The 20,442-nt window shown below is 38.4% G+C and overlaps 1 protein-coding gene across 1 annotated transcript in view; it reads left to right on the forward strand.

Moving 5' to 3' along the window:
• fstl4 (follistatin-like 4) overlaps nt 1-20,442 on the forward strand; it is a gene marked incomplete at its 3' end in the record, with an annotated part of 182,279 nt that overhangs the window by 21,452 nt on the left and 140,385 nt on the right. The window contains exon 3 of the mRNA XM_023413083.2: nt 7,873-7,903. Within this exon, the coding sequence (XP_023268851.1) occupies nt 7,873-7,903 (31 nt within the window). The remainder of the gene's footprint in view (nt 1-7,872; nt 7,904-20,442) is intronic.

Below are 20,442 nucleotides of genomic sequence, written 5' to 3' on the forward strand. Positions count from 1 at the left end.
TGTTGTTATGTAGGGGTCGACTGATATGTTTGTTTGTTTTTTTCAGGGCTGACAGATACCGATTATTAGTAAGCAAATCATTTGATTTGATATTTATAACCGATATACATTTGCAGTTTTAACTAGATGTGTGTGCCTAAACTGATTGGACATTTGTAATTATTATCCGTAAGCACAGACGGAGAAGTGCTTGACTGGAATTTAGCAGTAAAGATGTTTTCATTTCTGGCTGTCAGAGTTTTTGTGTTACTCGTAGCGTTTTTTGCTGGTTAATGTTGCTATTTTCTTAATTAAAGCAGTTAACTACCTGTAGCACATTTAAACTTACATTACTTCTGCTCAAGCGCTCATAGCTGGCTCTTTATTTTAGCTCCTTTCTCGCTAATTTCACAGTTTTTTTTAGGAGAGTGTGTGGGAAGGAGTGGTTACTGTTCTTTGGCCCTACATGTCTTGAGATGCTCAGGATATATCAACGTGCTCATGTGTTGTTTGTGGCAGGAGGGAATAAAAATCTCTTGTTAATGTCTGAGGTATTTCTCTGCAACTATCTGTGAAAGCTTGTCAACATGACTAGCTATTTGTTATGAGCCAGGCTGAATTAGATTAGAAGTGGAAGTCTCTCAAGCAAGGTTCAGAACCACAGTTCTGGGAAGGTAACGGTATAAAGCCATTCAAAACTGCCAAGTAATGAATGGAAAACACCAATTATTAAACCTTGAAAATGAACTATCTTCTTCAAACTCTAATCCCAAATGGTGTGAAATTTGAAAAGGAGAGTGGATCATGATCAGTAGACTTCATCAGTTTTTGTACTCCCTCATAACATGTCTCAGTACTGATATTTTTATGCATGAAACTGGACAAAATTATATTTTGTGTGTCTCGGTGTGATAATATATACAGGTTTACCACTCAAGAAACAGTGTTCGGTGTAGTCTGATCTATTGTTTGTTCATCCATTTACAACAGTTTTTAGATAATTGCTTAAACACTTATGGGAAGGTTTCTGTATGAGTTCACCTGAGTTTGCCTCCATCATGATAGAACACTAAACATTTGTGGGTTAAAGAGAAAAAAGACAAGCCCTGCGAGCAGACTGGTCCTTGGCAGCAAGAACGGACCCTTTAACAAATGTTGTCTGCATTACAGAAACATAAAGCCCTAACAGATTGTCAAAAAGACATAGGCACAGACAGACACATACCACACAGCCCCGCAGTCGTCCTAATTCTTTGTGAAATGAAGCATGTAAACCCCCTGGTCTGTTCTAAGTCTGACTCACTTTGGGCTTTGCCAAGTTGGCAGTCGGCTGTAGAGTGTCGTTTTGCCCTAGTGGTTCTCTCTCCTGAGATCCCTTGATGCCCTCCCCCCAACCTCCCTGCCCCCCTGCCAGAACCTGAACTTAAAATAGCTGTCAATTGATGCCAGAATTTAAAGTCGACCCTGGAGTGAATCATGCAAATTCGTAAATACACATGATTATGCAGGATGCATTATGAAAGCCTTTGGGAATGAATAAGTAGTGCCAGATTTCTTTTTTTTTTTTTTTTTTATGACTAAAATTCTCCCAAAACAATACAAAACATGTAAATGGCGGAAGAATAGATTCTATTAGGGGTCTAACAAACTGAAAAATTAAGAGTGAGAAATGAAGCAAAAAATAAAAGTCCAGATGAAAGGTTTTTGACTTCTTGTTAACTTCCTGGGGAAAATCTTGGCTCCTTGCAGAGCAACCAAGTTCCTTGAAGTGTGCTGACAAATCCATGTAGGGTTGGTGACAGCTTTGGTACAATTACAGGATTTGACCAGAATATTGACAGGACACTTAGGGCAGACAACATGAATTCTGTCTGTTCAAGGCCTCAAAGTTGAAAAATAATATCATAATGGGTAAAGGGCAAGATAATGATAACAAAATAACCCAATTTCTTTAACAATAGATATAGCATTGTTCGGAGTAAAATAAGTGTAATAGTCACACCTATGTGTAAACACTGTCTTAACATTGAACTGACTGGTTGTACAGGTGTAGATGAGACTGATGTAGTATGACGGATGCTGCAGCAGTCTTGATTCTTTGCTGTGTTGGTGGTAGTAGGTGTCACAGCATACTTGCACCCAACACTGATGAGCATGTAGGGTTTATATGCTGCATATTTGGTATGATATGGTTTCGGGAGTGGCCTCTATGAAGAGGAAAAAGAGTGGAGTGGTTAAATGATTTTTCAGGTACCACACTGGAAGAGGGGATGGTGCTCATTGGATAAAAGGTTTAGGAGTAAGAAGGTTGTGAATTGAATAAAAATGGAATAACTGCAGGAACAAAGAAAATGGGGGGAAAAAATAGCCGTCTCTCCATGATGGCAGGTTCTTCTCTCGTATTTTAATTTTCAGCAGTAGTACCCCACTACATTTACATTTTGATTATGACTTGTGCACATAAAGCTTTACTTTTTATTACTTTGCAGTGTCTGGAGGGTTAGCTCACAGTTTCCAAGGTGTTTCTTGATAATTTGTGCTTAAAACTGTAGAAAGCCTTTCAGGTAGACAGAACATAATGCAATGGTTACTACAATATGAGGAAATAATAATTTACATCGTGTGTGTGTGTGTGTGTGTGTGTGTGTGTGTGTGTGTGTGTGTGTGTTTGTGTGTGTGTGTGTGTAGCTACCGTAATGTGACACGTTTCTACTTGTAAGTTTTGGAGTACAGTGATGTGTAGTTTACATTGGGGCCATGATAGCCAAAAAATGTGGTAAAGGTAGCTATATTTACCTAATCATTATGGTTGTGGTTGGTGAAACAATACACTGTATAATCGAGGGATTATTATTATTATTATTATTATTATTATATAACAACCACTAAAAATATGTTGTTTCCAGTTCATGAAGCAAACAGAAATTTGATGGAAAAATATATGACAATAGAGAAAAATGTAATGTGTTAAATTCCAAAGAATCCCTTAGTTTTTTTGTATGCACAATAAGTAGAAAAGACGAAAAATTAAGGGAGAAGAGACAAGGAGTAGGAGGAGTAGAAAATATGAAATAGCATTCAGATAGTTTAGATGAGAGACATAATGGGGAGTTACTTAAGAAAGGGGGGGTAAAATTGCACACCAGTGTGCAATAGCCAGTATGCGTAACATTACAAGTTTTTATTTTATTATTATTATTATTATTATTTTTTTTTTGGTGTGACGTTTATTGAAAAAAATTTTTGTTTGTTGCCTTGTTGAGGCATAAATGTTATACCATGTTGGTTGCAGAGACTATCAAGCAGTTGTTTCAAAAACAAAATGATGGTTTTGGAACCGAAGCAGAGCTCTATTCGATTTATTTAGTATTGAAGCTTAAACTAAATAAAACCCTTGAACTTGGGGTACCCTGTGGAGATTCCTTGTAAACAAACAAGTTATGTTTAGACTCAGCTCAGTGTTACTGACCTAAAAAACTGTCTAACAAACATGTTGAATGAGTTTCCTACCTCATCAATGATATAAATGCATCAATGATTATCGATCAGTATGAAAAAAAATATTGTGATAATATTTTTGGCCATATGCCCCAGCCCTAGTCCACAGTCTTTTTTTATTTCAAATGCCCATACAGCATTTTGGATAATAATGACTTTCCCCAGGACTAGCGTTGCAGCAGGTTGGTTGTTATCTAGAGGTTCTTAATGACTGCTGGAAACACAAAGTAAACAACACAGCACTCCCCTTTTTTTTCCCTTTTACACCTTTTTAATCGAGAACACGCATTTAACATTTAACCATTAATATTGGTCAGTAAATTAGCTTTCATTTCAATATTTTGGAAGAAGACTGTGAGATGCTCCAAGTCAATGAGTTAATGCAGTAAACTTAAGTAAATAACTTAACTAATTCAAATTGCAAAAATACTGCATTTTCTCTGACATCTTTGCCTGCTTTATCTGTTAGTCAGGCAGTGACCCTCGTCAAGACCAGTTATCTTTACTTTCAGTTATGTATCATTTGCGGTTGAGTGGGTGTAAGACAGGAGTTAGTCCTTTACTGTACCGGAGAAAGAGCCAAAATGTAGTCCCCTCATGTCTTTTTATTGACTCAAGAAATGTTATGAATTGATAAGTGTTTGTGAATGGAATCTTGACATCAAGAATTGGTATCAAATTGTGAGACTGCCAAAGATTTCCATCCAGAGTAATACTCTATATAGAACTGTATATGATAAAATGATGCAACCAAATAAATAAAACTGCATAGACTAGATGTCTTGTAACTTTCCTATTTCCACTCTTATGAAATCAACAGTTAGATTTACGTTTAAGTTTTATTTACTCTGTTAAAACTGCATTCACTTTTGAGGTTAATTATGAAATTATGTAGGTGGTTAGCACATTGAAATGCTATATCACGTAGGGTATACAAATGTAAAACTTTTGGAAGCTGTTGTTTCAAAGACTCCACTCTAGATAATGATGCAGAGAAAAAAAACAAAAAATTTTGTTAGGCTTTAGTTCTATTTAGGATTCATCTAAATTATGTCTGCAAAAGTATTACCACTTACATACACTGCCAGTGTTCTTTTTTTTGTTGGGCTCCTTATCATTTAAAAGCTCATTAAGTAGCTTGTTGGTACACTGATGAATCACTGTTAGATAAGACAGGTCCCTTCTTTCTAAGTAACAGCCATCAGGGAATAATTATTGAATGTGTATAGATGAACTCTTGTTAGCACAGATGTGTATAGATTCAGCTTCCTTTACCTTGTCCGCCCTCTTTGTCCTAATCAGGCAGTATCTTTCAAAGGTCAAAGTATCAATATGCTCTTTGTATGAGACTTAAACTGAGGCTGCTTAACAAATATATTGAAGCTGCAATGCCGAGTTGGCATATAGGCAGCTAATTCTAGCAGAGCGTTTTGCTGTTGACTGGAATCAAGAATCAGAGAGAGATGGAGAGAGAGAAAGTGGGTACATACAAACATATGGGTCCTTGAATGAAAAGTGCCTGCATAGCAACGCACATAAGAGAGTGAGGAAAAGGCATATTCAAGCAGACTTTGTAACAGCCACAGCTTGGCTTGAATTGCCCTCCTGTTGAAACACATTCACACAAAATGTCTCTGTGGCAGCAGTGTCAGATTCTTGTTTAATGTGGGTGTTTAATGGCATTCAAGACGGAGGCATGTAGTACTCAGATGGTAGGTGGCCATTGCATGACCACTGTTATGTGGTAATACTACATTCTGAGTGGTCTAATCTGTCCTGAGAATAATATATGACATGCCTTATAACACATGCAGTATGTCATAAGCTTGGAAATAAGGAGCAAAAACAGGCTCAGAGTCGAGAGGTTAAAACATATTGAATGTTTGTCTTCCCTACATGCATATCTCTCAGCAGTTCTCATAATCTTAACACAATCCTATCTGCTGGGCAAGCGTTGTATGTAGAAAAAGAGCCACTAAATCAGCATCTATCACACAGAGGAAATATGTTAGAGAAAATCAGATCCCCGCCTAATTAAGACTCAGTGGGTTTGCCCTATTTGCTCAAATGAAATTCTGTTGGTAGTTATTTACATTTCTCCACCCACTGAACTTGATAGATACCACTTAAGAGAAGAATACAAACTGCCTCCTAACCAACTATATGTGAGTGTTAGTATTTACTTTGCCTTATCAAGTGACATTGCAGTACTTGCCGTCAGTTACTACAACATGTACAAAGGAGGATGGCAAAACAAACCCCGGAAAATCATGGTAAAGAAGGGACAGTATTTTTAGAAAGAAGCACTCAGCCTTTCTTTCACCCCTATGCTTGGTTTGATTCTCTAATCAATTGATCAAACAGCAGCACTCGAGATGATGGAAGGCGGAGCTGATGAGTACTCTCAATTTTATCCCGCCATCATGAGGAAGCACGTCTGCAATTAAGATGGACAGATGGCAGAAAGAGAGAGGGATAGAGATGTAGAGACAAAAGAGGAGGCAATGACAAGAGGCACTGAAACTGCTGGGTTTCTTGTGAGGCTCTGAGTCTCCTGGGAAGCCATGAAGGCCTCGCAGACACACATGTTTCATCACTGAGCCTCATTACCGGTGACATCTTCACTGAGGGACAAGACTGCAAAATGTCACAACACTTCAATTGTTGCCACGTATTGGCTTCTTCAGAACCAGTGTTGCAATGGAAGACCTGCTTCTGTTCTATTTTTAAACGGCATGTTGAGCCTTTGTCTTGCCTGTGTATGTTAAATTACATTTTAAGTTAAGATACATGTATGCACAGCAACGTTACTGGTGCTGTAACATGCGCAAGTGATCAGAACCGACAAGCACACAATGCTCACCAACTTGTGCACACAAATGCACACATACATACTAGGGATGGGTACGAGTACTCAAGTACTCAATGTTGATGTCATTATTCGGGTAGTGTTTCACTACTCACGCACCTCTGCACGTGTTGTTTTTGGCTACATTAGTTCAGCTCAGTTGCCGTTACGTGCACCATGGCAGCCGTGACTAGGGAAAGTGATGTCGTGACATACTTTGATGAAAAAAGATGACAATAATGTTCAGTTCAATATATGTGGTGTTTAACTTGCATATCATGTTCTCCGACAGCCAGACACTAGGCTTGGTCGGGGAGGTCCGTGTCTGACTGGAAACACAAGCTTAACATTCCACTTGTGTTTTCAGTCAGACACGGACCTCCCGTATTTGTTTTTTACAGTAAAAAAATAAAAATAAATTATACATATTTGCGATTACTCGCAAATCATACACACACACACACACACACACACACACACACACACACACACACACATATATAATATATAAATATATAATATATATATATATATATATATATAAGTTTGTGCTTCTTAAGCTAATAGCTGATATGAAACCAATTGTGTTGTTTCACTGTCATAAGCGCATAGTTGAGGTTTACGACAGTTGGTAATGTGAAACCTTGTGCATGAGTAGGAGAAAGGCATTTAAAACTTTATCATGGCAGTGTTACCAAACTTTAAGAAGCAGTGTTTTATCAGTTTTAACTTGTGACCCTACACATGCAGTTTCTATTTCCCAGTGACAATTGAAAGTGAAGTTATGGCTTCTCCCCATTCATTTCGATAGGGGCCTGGTGTTGTTGGTCTGAAATGCCCGAGGGCATTGCCAAGATGGCTACCGAGTGGCGAGGCTTGCCTATAAGGACTTGCGCCTACAGTGTGTGTGTGTGTGTGTGTGTGTGTGTGTGTGTGTGTGTGTGTGTGTGTGTGTGTGTGTACACATTTGAGAAAGAGAGCGACAGAGAGGAAGATGGAAGTGGGACTAGTAATCGCAGCCTATTGCACACAGTGTTTCAGTAAGTTATAACTTACAGAACACTTCTATGTCACTTTTATGCACACACACACACACTACTCCCTCTAGGGTTGCGATGAATTTACATTTAGTTTTGATAAATTTGAAACAGCATGTCAATATCATTCTCAGAAATAGGACTGATATAGAGTTTGACATCCTGATAAACATTCCAGTACAATATGCTGACACCTGACATTATGCAGGCTGTTGGCAAGTGTATTTCCAAATGGGTGATTGAATTGACTGTGGGATCTGATTTGTAAAGGTCTTCTCATTTCTCTGCTGTCATCCACCATACATTCTCTTTCACCACATCTATGTCTTTCTTTTTCATTCTCTGTCCATCTGTTCACCTTTGTTTTCTGTTGTCATCTTTCTCTGAGCCCAGAAAAGAGGAAAAGGCTCACTAACGAATGGTCTGCAAAAAGCTGCACAAAGGGCTGTTTTTGTCTCACTCTTCCAAGCCTGTAATAACCACTTTTGTGTGTGCTCTCTCTGTTTGCAGGAGGGGAAAGCAGACGGGAACATCGATCAATGTGAGTACACTTACTGTGTTCAAAACAAACAGCATTTTTCAAAATATGCCATGTTGTGCTCCATGACAAAATCTTTTTTTTTTCTTCTGCTGTTATTCTGGCATACACATTGGTTTTCTGATTGCTGGGAAATGCTGCTGGAAAGTAATTCAAATCTAAATGGCTCCCACAAAACTGACCATGCAGCCTGTTTTGGGGGAGACCTCTGATAATGATATAACTGTGACAATCTGAAAAATCCCACTTGTTACTGCATCACATTCATTACTCTACTGTCCTCATGGGAAGTGTTTGAAAACCTTTCAGATTTAAAGTATGAAAGCATTTCAGTTGTCAGTGAAAGCCAAGAAAGAAATTTTACCAACCAATTGTGGGATGGGCAGGCATAAGCCTGTGTATGCAGTTTCACTTGACATGACACTTGATCTGAGTAGGAATAGTGGTTTAGTTTTAAAAAAGGAGCCATTCCATTAATATTGTGGAACTCAAATCCACCACATCATGCCATTTTCCCATAACTCAAAAAACAAACCCATAAACAAAAAAATAGAGGCACTTTACATCACTCATTCCAAGTGACAACCTGTCTATAAGTTGAAAATATATTTGTCATGTGAATAATTATGCTGCTGTCAACCATCCTCAGTCCCCTGTCAGAAATGGTGACAGGGAACCTTAGAAAGAATGAAGTAATGTTTGTTTGGCTTGAGCCTCGTAGGCTGCTTTACAGTGATTTCTCTGACAGTTGATGCCTTATAAATAAGATCAGAATATTCTTGACTATGAACCCCCAGATAACAGCGTGTCTACACAGAAAGTTTCTGCACAGCTGCGATTTTTATTTGTCCGTCTCATGCATGTCTGACAGAACAGATGCGCTTCTATTTTAATCAATCCAGCTGTCTACACAGACCATGTAGTTGCTCATGTATATGTTTATTACTTCAGTGATTGTTTATTGCGCTGTGAACATTTACAAAGCGAAGGTGATCTACAATGCAATACTGTGCCTAAACGCATCCTGTATAGACACAGGCAGAGCATCAAAGCTTCTGCTGCTGCTGCTCTGCTAACATGCTGTGCTCACTTTGCCTTCCTTGTGGAGTCCGTGGAAGTCTGGCTGTTAACATTGAACCACTAACCCAACTATTAAAGGCTAATCTGCTCTGCCATCTGAGCTACAGCTTCCATGAGCAGATTTACGATGACAGTATGAAGTTCAATGAGTCTAAAATGTTGATACTACTACTCTGCCTATTGTAGCAGCAGTAAGAGTAGTAGTAGGCCCAGGGATGTTAAAAGCATTAACTTTAAAACTTAGTGTTGAATGTTTTACACTCCATTGTATTTTTGGTTATTTTTATCCATCTCAGCTATTGATTCTAGATATAAATGTACTGAATAATATTTGGCTCTGCTGCAGTCTGCAGTCAAGAGCTGTGTATTTTTATGTATTTTTTTCTTTTATTTTTTTTCAAGTGCAGTGTGTACATAAATGCCCAGTGCAAGTGATGATGAAACTGAATTCCCGTTTAGTATTGAATGTAATCTTGGTGTTAGAAGAGAGATTCAGCTCTTGGTTGATAAAAGTATGTGTTTTAAGAGGTTGATCTGGACATTTAATTTATGGCAGCCAGCAATGTTCGTATCATTCCTGGTTCCTTTTACCATTGGTAATTCAGTTGTTTTATATCATTTTGAGTGGCTGGCTAAGTTGCTGTAAAAGGTGTTGTCATGTAGTTGTATTGGTGCCACTTATGAAGATGAAGTGTGCTTTTTTTTTTTTTTTTTTTTTTTACTGTGTTGTGTTCACCCTAAGCATTCACATGTTTTACTTGGCCTGCTGTTTTATGTATTTTTCTGTATTGTAGTGCATGACAGTAAGACTGAGCGGTTTGTGTGCAAGTTACTGTAACAGCAATATTTCCAGGGCTGACTGCTTCCTATTTGACAAGTGACTTCCTCTGAAAGCATTAGGCCCATTATGATGAGTTGTCTTCATATCCAGAGTAAAGCGCTGTTTCTCTGTGCCTGCTTCTATTCGACCTAATCATGACCCAGATGATTTCTTTTGTTCATGTTTATTATTCAACATCCAGTGCAGCATATTACTTTCCTTTCTTTTCATCTCTAGATGTTGATAATTGCTTCTCCAGCTGCATTCTTTGCTCACCTGCTTCTTATAGTTCTGCTACAGTAACACATCATTGGAAACACACTGGGAGGTGTTTCTGTGACAAGCACTTTTATTTTACTCTGCCATTCCTCACAGATGTTGATGCTGATACATGTGCATGTATAAAAAGGGACACCAGCATTGATGGGGATGGAGTAGGCTGATGAAAACAAGCAAACAAACAAAGTTTGCGCTGCACAAGGAGCAAAATTCCTATTGAATTTCCATTCAAGTGAATAGGAAAGTGGTTTATACATACAGCGGGGAAAATAACTATTGAACGCATCAACATCTTTCTCAGTAAATATATTTCTAATGGGCTATTGACATAAAATTGTCACCAGATGTTGGTAACAACCCAAGTAATCCACACATACAAAGAAATCAAAACATATATGTCCATAATTTAAGTTATGTGTAATAAAGTAGAATGACACAGTGAATAAGTATTCAACACGCTTACTGAAATTTATTTAATACTTAGTAGAAAAGCCTTTGCTGGTATGACAGCTTCAAGACGCCTCCTGTACGGAGAAACTAGTTGCATGGATTGCTCAGGTGTGATTTTGGCCCATTCTTCCACACAAACTGTCTTCAAATCTTGAAGGTTCTGGAGGCCTCTTCCATGAACTCTGATCTTCAGTTCTTTCCATAGATTTTCAATTGGATTCAAGTCAGGTGATTGACTGTGCCATTCTAGCAGCTTTATTTTCTTTCTCTGATACCAATTGAGAGTTTCCTTGGCTGTGTGTTTGGGATCATTGTCTTGCTGAAATGTCCACCCTCGTCTCATCTTCAGCATCCTGGTAGATGGCAGCAGATTCTTATCAAGAATGTCTCAGTACATTTCTCCATTCATCCTTCCTTCAATTATATGAAGTCTGCCAGTACCATATGCTGAAAAACAGCCCCACACCGTGATGTTCCCACATCCAAACTTCACTGTTGGTGTAGTGTTTTTGGGGTGATGTGCAGTGCCATTTCTACTCCAAACATGGTGTGTGCTATGACATCCAAAGAGTTCAATTTTGGTCTCATCTGACCAGACTATATTCTCCCAGTATTTCACAGGCTTGTCCAAATGTTGTGCAGCAAATGAGCTTCAACATGCTTTTTCTTCAACAATGGCGTCTTGCGCGGTGAGCGTGCATAGAGGCCATGGCGCATGGTGCATTACTTATTGTTTTCTTTGAAACAACTGTACCTGCTAATTCCAGGTCTTTCTGAAGCTCTCTGCGAGTGGTCCTTGGCTCTTGGACAACTCTTCTGATTATTCTTTTGACTTCTCTGTCAGAAATCTTGCGAGGAGCACCTGGTCGTGGACGGTTTATGGTAAAATGATGTTCTTTCCACTTCCAGATAATGGCCCCAACGGTGCTCACTGGAACATTCAGAAGTTTAGAAATACGTCTGTAACCAATGCCATCAGTGTGTTTTGCAACAATAAGGGTGCAAAGGTCTTGAGAGAGCTCTTTGCTTTTACCCATCATGAGATGCCCATTGTGTGACACCTTGGTAATGAGAAACCTTTTTATAGGCCATCAATTAGGACTAAACCAGCTGATATTAATTTGCACTGATAGGGGGCAGGATTGCTTTCTAAATACTGACAGATTTCAGCTGTTTTTTTGGCTTTTCATGCCATTTTGCATCTCCTGTTCTTCATGTGTTCAATACTTATTCCATGTGTCATTTCACTTTATTACACATAACTTAATTTATGGACATATATGTTTTGAGCCCCATGAGAAATATATTTACTGAGAAAAATGTTGACGCATTAAATACTAATTTTCCTCGCTGTATATATACACACACACACACACACACATATATATACACGTTTTCTGCCACTGTACAGTACGTATAATATAGCATACTGTACGCTATATATATATACGTATATATATATATATATACGTATATATGTATATATGTATATGTGTATATATGTATATATGTGTATATGTGTATATATATATATATATATATATATAGTAGCATGTAAAGACATTTTGGCAGAAAACTTATTTGGTATTCAGTCACAGGAAGTTGATGGGAACACCAGAAGGGGAAAACAAAGGACTGAAGGTTATGGCTTTGGATTTACGTACACTGGTTCCATGTCATTTCAATATTTGTCTCTAGAGCTTAAAGTCCAAGGGGCAAAGTCATTTTGCCCTGGATTTGTGCACAGTAACAATGTGTTACAGTTGGCTGGAGTTTTTCTTTACTGTAGTTTTTTGGTTCTCCTTGTGTTTGCGTGGTTTTCTCGTGCGCTTTGAATGTGAAGATTTGTCTCCATATGGAAACTGCTCCGTACAACCATTCATACTAATGACCAATGAATAACAATAATCAGGGTTTAGGTGCTCTTTGATTGCTGTCAAAAGACAAGAAAAAGCCATGTGTCTCGAACACCACATTGGGTATTCAAACCAGCAACTTCACATGCCTTATCTCTGTTAGGACACTGTTGTCATCTTCATTTATCTGGTTCACTGGATCACTTCCTGCTCACTGATGTGAGTCAGTTGTCGCAGTGAGTCATTACAATAGACAAGGTGATAATATGACATGATTGTGGCTGACAGTCACTTATTTACATCAGCGGTGTGTTTGATTGCGTTAATGACGTGTATGTCGATTGTGTTAGACGTCAGCAAGGAACAGGCCAATGTTTTGTGCCATATTATGACTATCAGGTCAGTTAGAAATAAATAAGTGTCAAGTGAATGATTCCTGCTACACCTAGAGTAATTGACTGAGCTATAATATTAAGCTATGAAACAAAATAGCATTGGTTGCATTAGCCTCTGACAGGTTTGTGCATACAAAATTAGTATTGTAGTAAGAACACAGTCTCTTCTTACTGTTAAGATCATTATTTCATATGAAAATATTTAAAAGAAGTCAAGTTTCCCATTTATTCTGCTTGACTTGGTCGAACAATAGATCATTCTATGAATCTATGTAAGCAGATATTTATGTAATATTGTGAGCCCAGGCAGCACAAGGAGGACACAGAACTCGCCATCATATATTTCTTGGCTTTTAATCGATGATAGTGACAGACAAAAGAGCACACAATCCATACATCACTTCCTATATAAAATACTTCCTGACAGGACTTCCTGTCAGGTCCACCCATGGATCCTACAGCTCCCTCTATCTAACTCCAGAAGTATTTAGGATACTACAGGCTCTAATGTATACTATCTGTCTGTTGGTGTGTGAGCTGTAATTCTATATTATTATATGTATTGGTGGTACAGTATTGCTATATTTTTCTTCTCTGCATGTTCTATGTGAACAAAATCTAATTCTAAGGAAATCTAATTTCCTTTTCCTTTGTGCATGTCTGGATCAACATCAGTACCAAGATAAGATGCATTGCTCAGTGAAAGGCTCTGCAGAACATACTATTATTGACAACAAAAACAAACAGTTCACAACTCAAGAATCAGCGAGACACTGTGGTGTTTCAGGGTGGTAATATTTTGTCTAACTGATTTGTTAACATATGATATTGTCTTCAAACTATGGTGGAGGAGTGTGTGGCTTTTTTATTTAGGTTTTACAGGTATTGGATTTTTTTTTTTTTTTTTTACACTGGCCTTAGATAGAATAAAATATTAACTATAAATGACTGATGGCGCCTACAGCATGCCTCCCATGCAGTAGCTACTGCTGCAGGTTGAAATACGTTTTAGATTATATTTAACTACAGCAGAGGTAGTGGGCATATTGACTTGTAAGCTACTTGGAGGCTTTAATAATTGATGTTTTCTGATATACCAGAGATAAGAGTGATGGAGTAGTAAAGTGAGGGAAGGGTGAAGTGAAAATCTCCACCAGACAGGCCTGTAATATGACTACCCTGTCATTTGAGGACAGCTGCTTTTAATATTCTGAGCTTTTTTTCCCCCCACTTAGTTTGTGCTGATTTCCCTCTTGAGACTAATTATCTGCTGCCTGTTTGTATGCTAAACTAGATCCACTGTCAAAATCAGGCAATTGCATTTCATTTTCTTGTTTTGCTCCCCTTTTCCTTGGATGGTGATCAGTGTAGCTCTTTGAGATTGTCTATTTTCACTGCTATTGGCTAGTGGCTTCTCCCACCTTCAGTTCTTCATTGCATCAGTTTTCCGTCTCGTTACCTTCTCTTTCTTTTTCCCTATATTATGTCTTTATCCTTTGCTTAACTCAGGTCACTGTCCTTCTATCCCTTTTTTTACTCTCCTTTTCACTCATCCTCTCCCTGTTTTGCAAACCCTTTATTGTGCCGTCTATGCTCCTCACAATGAGACAATGACATTAATCAAATTGGCCCAGTTTTACCTCGGGAACGCAGATTGTATTGAAAACTGCTTTACTGCAAATAATGCATATGAATGTTTTCATGCAAGCTCTGACAGAAATTCTGAGTAAGTGACATTTTACTGGTTGGTGAAACAAACCATCCCTGGTCAAACTGTCCCACTGCTAAAAATATGCAGTAATTTTCATTGAGTGTTCTTCTTTTCACTGTGTGTTATTGTTGTCAGTGGGTTCCATATGGAAATATTGAATATTGCCCATTTATCTTCCCAGGGAATGGTGATTAATTTGGCCTTGAGTGCTTAATTTATGAACCTTTGCGGAGGCCTAATCAGAGTTTGTTACCATCACAAATTAAACAATGAGAAGAGGCAAAGTAAGTTAAGCATTCCTGTGGTTCATTTAGATTGTAATTGGGTGAGAATTAGATGGGACAAGGTTGACAGAGAGACTCTCTAATAAGCATCAAATGACTGGGGAGGAAGCTGGGAGGAGAAAAAGCAAAGGAGAGAGAAGAGTGAAGGATCCCAGAGAGGCAGGGATAAGGGAGGGGGGAGGGGCAACAGCAAAATATGATAGATTGAAAGTCATCTCCTGGCTTAATTACTCAATCAAATAAAATGTTTATTACATCTTTTGTTTAGGCTGCTTTGACCTATGGTCATATCGACTTTTGCATATTTTCCCTTTGTGCTTCATTGCTAATACAAAACAATATGAGAATATTTTGTAGCTTTGTAATTCTAAATGAAATCAACAGATGATCTGGTCATCTCTACTTTGGTGGCCAGTGTATTTGTGTCAGAGGGTGAACCTGAGAGAAAGAGATACAGTATGTAGTATGTCTCTGCAATGTATTTGGAGTGAAAAAGCAGAAGCATATGGTAGAGACTTTACAATAATTGCAAAAGAAGTAGGTGTATTTGGATTTTTCATCTTTACAGGTTCTATGTTGTCATTGACCAGTCACAAAGCTTTAACTGTGTGGGTGCACTGACTAACATCCTTCCCAGAAATTCCTGATGCCTCTACAGTCACTCTACTTACTGATAGCTAACTTGTCACATACTAAAATGGGAGAAGAATAGGCGGGAGGGGTAGAAGTATGGAAGACAGGATCAAAACAAGGAGAGAGAAAACACACTTGCAGCTTGCGGCTCTTTTTCCCTTACTATTAAAAGTTTCCTTGTTGAAACTTCTTTTTCCTGCTTGTCTGTTTGTTCCAAGTAGGTCTGACCTGACATATTTAAAGCAAAGATGGTCCAATTGTAATTCCAACTGTAGACCAACAAGGGCCGCATCAGGCTTGGAGTTGAGCTATAAACTAGACATGCACTGATCGATCGGCTGGTGATCAGAAAAGGCCTCCCTTCAGTGCATCTTTAGAAGCTCTGCCTCCCAAATTCATTACCAAGGCACTGATACAGTAGTGGAAGTGAATACTCTTTTTCTTATAGTTGAAACAAAACAAAACAAACTTTATAATATAAAACACCATATAACAAATGACACAAGCACAGTACCATAAACACAGTTGAGTAAAAACTGCTTTAATTTCACTTTCTGTCTTCCTCTCTCTGAGATTCATAATCAGTTTCAGTATGCTATACATAGACATTTGTGCCTATGGATGTTCTCTACTGTATATCCATACTTCATACACACGATTTCAAATCACAACCAGTTTAGGGAGCTTTCATATGTGGGATACTGTAATTTGTAGGTTATTCTCCCAGAGACATCCTGCATAATTAGAATGTGCAAAAAGAATAAATTTTCACCGCTGAAAGTTGTAAGTCACTATCTCACACATCGTAAATCTCTGTGAAATGTGATTTCATTAAACTGTAGAGCAATAAAGATTACCAAGTGAAAAGTTCGTTGAGCCATTGAGGACTTAATCAAAATAGTAAAATGAAACAGGCTTTGCTAAAATCAGACCCACCTTTTATAGACATCGTTACAAAATTAGCATGTCTTCAGGTAAAGTCATGATTTGCACCATAAATCTAACAATTTTCACATCGTCATGAACCTAAATTTGATCAGGCTGGAAGTTGTGGCTCATTTCCTTTCTGATCTAATTCACATGCAACCAAAGGTTCATGGTGTGATAATTTTTTGGCCAAAAAGTCTGAAAGTCAAAGACAAAGGGGGATTTTAGCAGCAGTGTAAGCTTCATGTTGAGCGTGCCTAGAGACACTGCTGAAGGGCTTAAGGAGGGCACACAGTCTCTCCAGGGACTAAGAGGGACTGACAGTGGCACTCTGCATTGCACTTCATATGCCTGGGCCAGGCTGCACCAGTGGGCCTACTTGGACACGCACACGCGCACACACACACACGCTGGAGTGCAGATAAGAAGACTGGAAACAGACAGAGGTTAGTTGCAGAAAGATGCCCTGAGAATCAGCAGACAAAGGTAGACATTTATTAAGGGGGGGGGGGGGGGGGGGGGGGCTGAGAGCATCCTCACAGCTTCCTTTTGATCTTTAATGAGTTTGAGATAAGCATTGTAATGCTTTTCTGTTGGGCACAGGAAAACGGCTAACGTGACAGCTATTTGCATACCATTAAAGAGAGAATATGTTCTACGGGTTCAACTCTCACCAAACATTCTGACCCATTTTGTATTATACTTTTCCTACTGTGATGATATATTTACAGCCTTTCAAACTTAATTAGTTGTTGATGTGCAGTGGTTGGTGTACATGATAATGAAATAGTATGGTTGAACTTTCTCTCTCATATGTCATTATGCTGGGATCCCTTGCATTTGACTATACTCTCAAGGGCAGTAGCTGACTGCGCTCTGGTGTTAATCACACGTTAATAGGGCCACAATTCATGATTATTTTCATCTATGATTCTTTTTGATTCATATATTAATCCTTTTTAAATTAATATATTTTCTGACCTAAAATGTCAGAAAATACAAATATCCATTTTTGCAGAACCTGAGATTGCCTCTTCATTTACTTGTTTTGTCCACTTGATACATTTTCTGTTTATTAATTTACTGGATTGAGTACTACAAATTGTACGTGTCCAAAATCCCAGTCAAATTAATTATTTCTCGTCTGATTACTCTTTAATTGTCAAAAATTGCTGTATTTATCAGTTTCCATCCATTAGCTATACCAATTATCCTTAAGGGTTGCAGGGGGCTGGAGCCAATCCCAGCTGACATTGGGCCAATTGACCGAAGCTCAATGTGTCTGGATTGTGCGAGGAAACGGAGCAGCCGGTGGAAACCCATGCAGGCACACAGAGAGCATGAAAACTCCATGCAGAAAAGCCCCAGCTAGCCAGCAGGTTCAAACCCAGAACCTTCCACTTCACCACCATACTACCTATTTATAGTTTTATGTAATGTAATTACTGTAATTACCTGTAATTCTGCTTATGCTTACGTATCACTCACTGGAGGTCAACTCCTGGATAATACCAGCTGCCGCTGTGTGAGTGTAAGCATCACTGTGAAACCTTCAGATCCAGTCTTTACCTTCATCCCCCTGATTTTTACTGCCTTACCCATCAACAGCAGACGGCTTTATGAGCTGAGAACAAAAATGATTGCTTTTGAATTCAGATTATATGCCTTTGCGCTCAGCTCTTTCTTTCCCTGTCATTCTATCTCTCTGCTCCTGCTCCTGCCCTTTTCCCCACCTCAAACACACATATACACACACACTGTTGTACATATATACCTGCTGGAGTTCGAGGATCAGTTACTGTGATTTGGATTTCAACCAGCAAGGTCTTCAGTAGCACTTTGCAGAGGACAAGGTGTATTTGCATACCCCCAGAGAAGTGGAAATATTAATAAGCTGCTGTCAGGTCACATTTCTATGACTGAGTAAACAAATTCAATCTTAAATACTTTCCTATAACTCAGATGTCATCAATGTCCTTCTTAGGTGTATATTGTTTTATCAGTCAGAGAATATTCATTTGTGAGAGATGATTTTTATTTGTCTAATGTTCCTAATTTAGTTGGATTCCTTTGTTGCTGCAAAGTGGTTCAGACATTTTGTCATTTTAGAGAGAAATGACAAATGTGGGCAGATTTGATCCTTACATGAGGACATTGTGTCCAATTTTTTGCTATCGCTACATTGCTAATCTTAGCATTAACAGCTGTTTACATACCAGTCTTGCCAAGAGCTGCCTTGACAATACAAGAGGTTATAGTACGCCCTCTGAGAAGCACTACTTTTTCAGACTGGGCCCTGCAGTGACTAGGTATTGGGCAGAGCAGACCAGAGCCAGCTGGTCAACATGCTAATTTCACTAAAAGAAAAGAAGAAATAGATGAAGATGAAGATGAGTGATAGAAATAGAAGCAAAACAAGAGGCTTGCTTACCACTGCTGGAGACAGCTCTTGGCAAATAAATGTGCTTGTAGCAATATGAAAACGTACAAATAGCTCCTTTTTAAAGTGGCATAAAAACTTTAAGCAGTTTGCCACAATTTAGGCAAGAAGAAGAAATGGCCCTAGAATCTGAGATTAGATCAGAAACAGCTAACAATTGTAGGAAACACAAAGGTGTCCATCCTGATGGATTAGTCTTACAGCAGCAGTAACCAATTTGCACTTGCATAAAGTGGTAAAGAGGCTGTTTACTTGTGAATTTGTTTTTAAGTGAGGATATTACTAATGCTTTAAGATTCAGTAAATCCCTTAGTGAAAAAAAGAAACATTCAGCCCTTTACTCCTCTGTTGCATTACTGTCTCGACAGTGAATGAACCTGAACTATAAACAGCTATAGCAAGAACTGCATGTCATTATGGCAACCATGTAGTGGACTGTAAAACTGGCAGGCAACGGTTCATCTGATGAGACAATTGCTAGCAGTTGGAAAATAAATTAAAGATTGATTGATGCGCAGGAGAAGGGCAACTACAAATAAACTGCTCAGCACTTGTGATTATGCACTTACGTAACTGGTTTACAGTCAGCTAGTTGCTGTTACCTGATTTAGAGATAAATCTAAAATTAAAATAAATTATCTTGTTAAGACTAACATAACGACAGCTCATACTGTGAGTTGGGTGCTCACAAAATTAGTGGGCTACTGTCATTACCATCCAGTCTGTCAAAATGTGAGGTTGACTTTTTAAATAGATATTTTCATACTCTTGGACTTGTTAGTCAACTTAATTTAAACCACTGGTTACACATTGTCAGTATGAAGGTGTATGAAGGTGTGTGTATGTGTGTGTTTGTGTGCGCTCACACATGTGTGCGTGTTAGTACACTATGTATGCAGCAGCCTCTGTTGTTTTCTGTATTTTGCTCTGGTATTGAATTTATTATCGAGAATCATGGAATTTCATTGGTATTGGTAACCACTACCAAATTTCTGGCATCGTGAGAGCCATAGATATAAGGATGCATCCTTGTATTCTAAATGATTATCTCCAGTCTGAGTAAAAGTGCCTCTGAACTTCAAAAATAGTCAGCTTGCACTTGATAAATTCAAGCAAATGCATTCTATGGAAAAGCTGTGCTCTCACAAGAGAGTGTCAAGTATGGGCAGATTATCTAACCACTATTTCTATGGTGAACAAATGATAGGCTGACTTTGCTTTAGTGATGATTGGATCTTTAAGCACTTAAAAAACTGTCTGAATATCAGGCAGCTTATGTTAACTGTGAATGTTCTATGGGGTGGGTGGGTATTGATAAGCTCCAACTTTATCGGTTCTGCTCTTTAGTTACCAACGGCATTTGTGATTAAGACATTTCTCTCTCTCTCTCTCTCTCTCTCTCTCTCTCTCTCTCTCTCACTGACTGTGTGTGTGTGAGGGGCAACACTGGAACAGCACAAACCCTGCTAAATTATACCAACATGGGTTAATGATGAAAAGTAACCATTAGCTGATCGTTCTGGGTATGTTATATTCATAGGCATAACCTGAACTGTCATTCAGAAATTCAGTTTCATGTCACTGGGGGAGAGAGGGTTGTTAATGTTAATCGAGTACTTATGAGAAAATGAACAATGTTAAATCTGTTCTTAATTAGTTGTTTTTCT

Source organism: Seriola lalandi, unplaced genomic scaffold (genome assembly GCF_002814215.2).
Source record: "Seriola lalandi dorsalis isolate HSWRI2012SDOR001 ecotype SW California unplaced genomic scaffold, Sedor1 jcf7180002054502, whole genome shotgun sequence".
Classification (NCBI taxonomy): domain Eukaryota; kingdom Metazoa; phylum Chordata; class Actinopteri; order Carangiformes; family Carangidae; genus Seriola; species Seriola lalandi.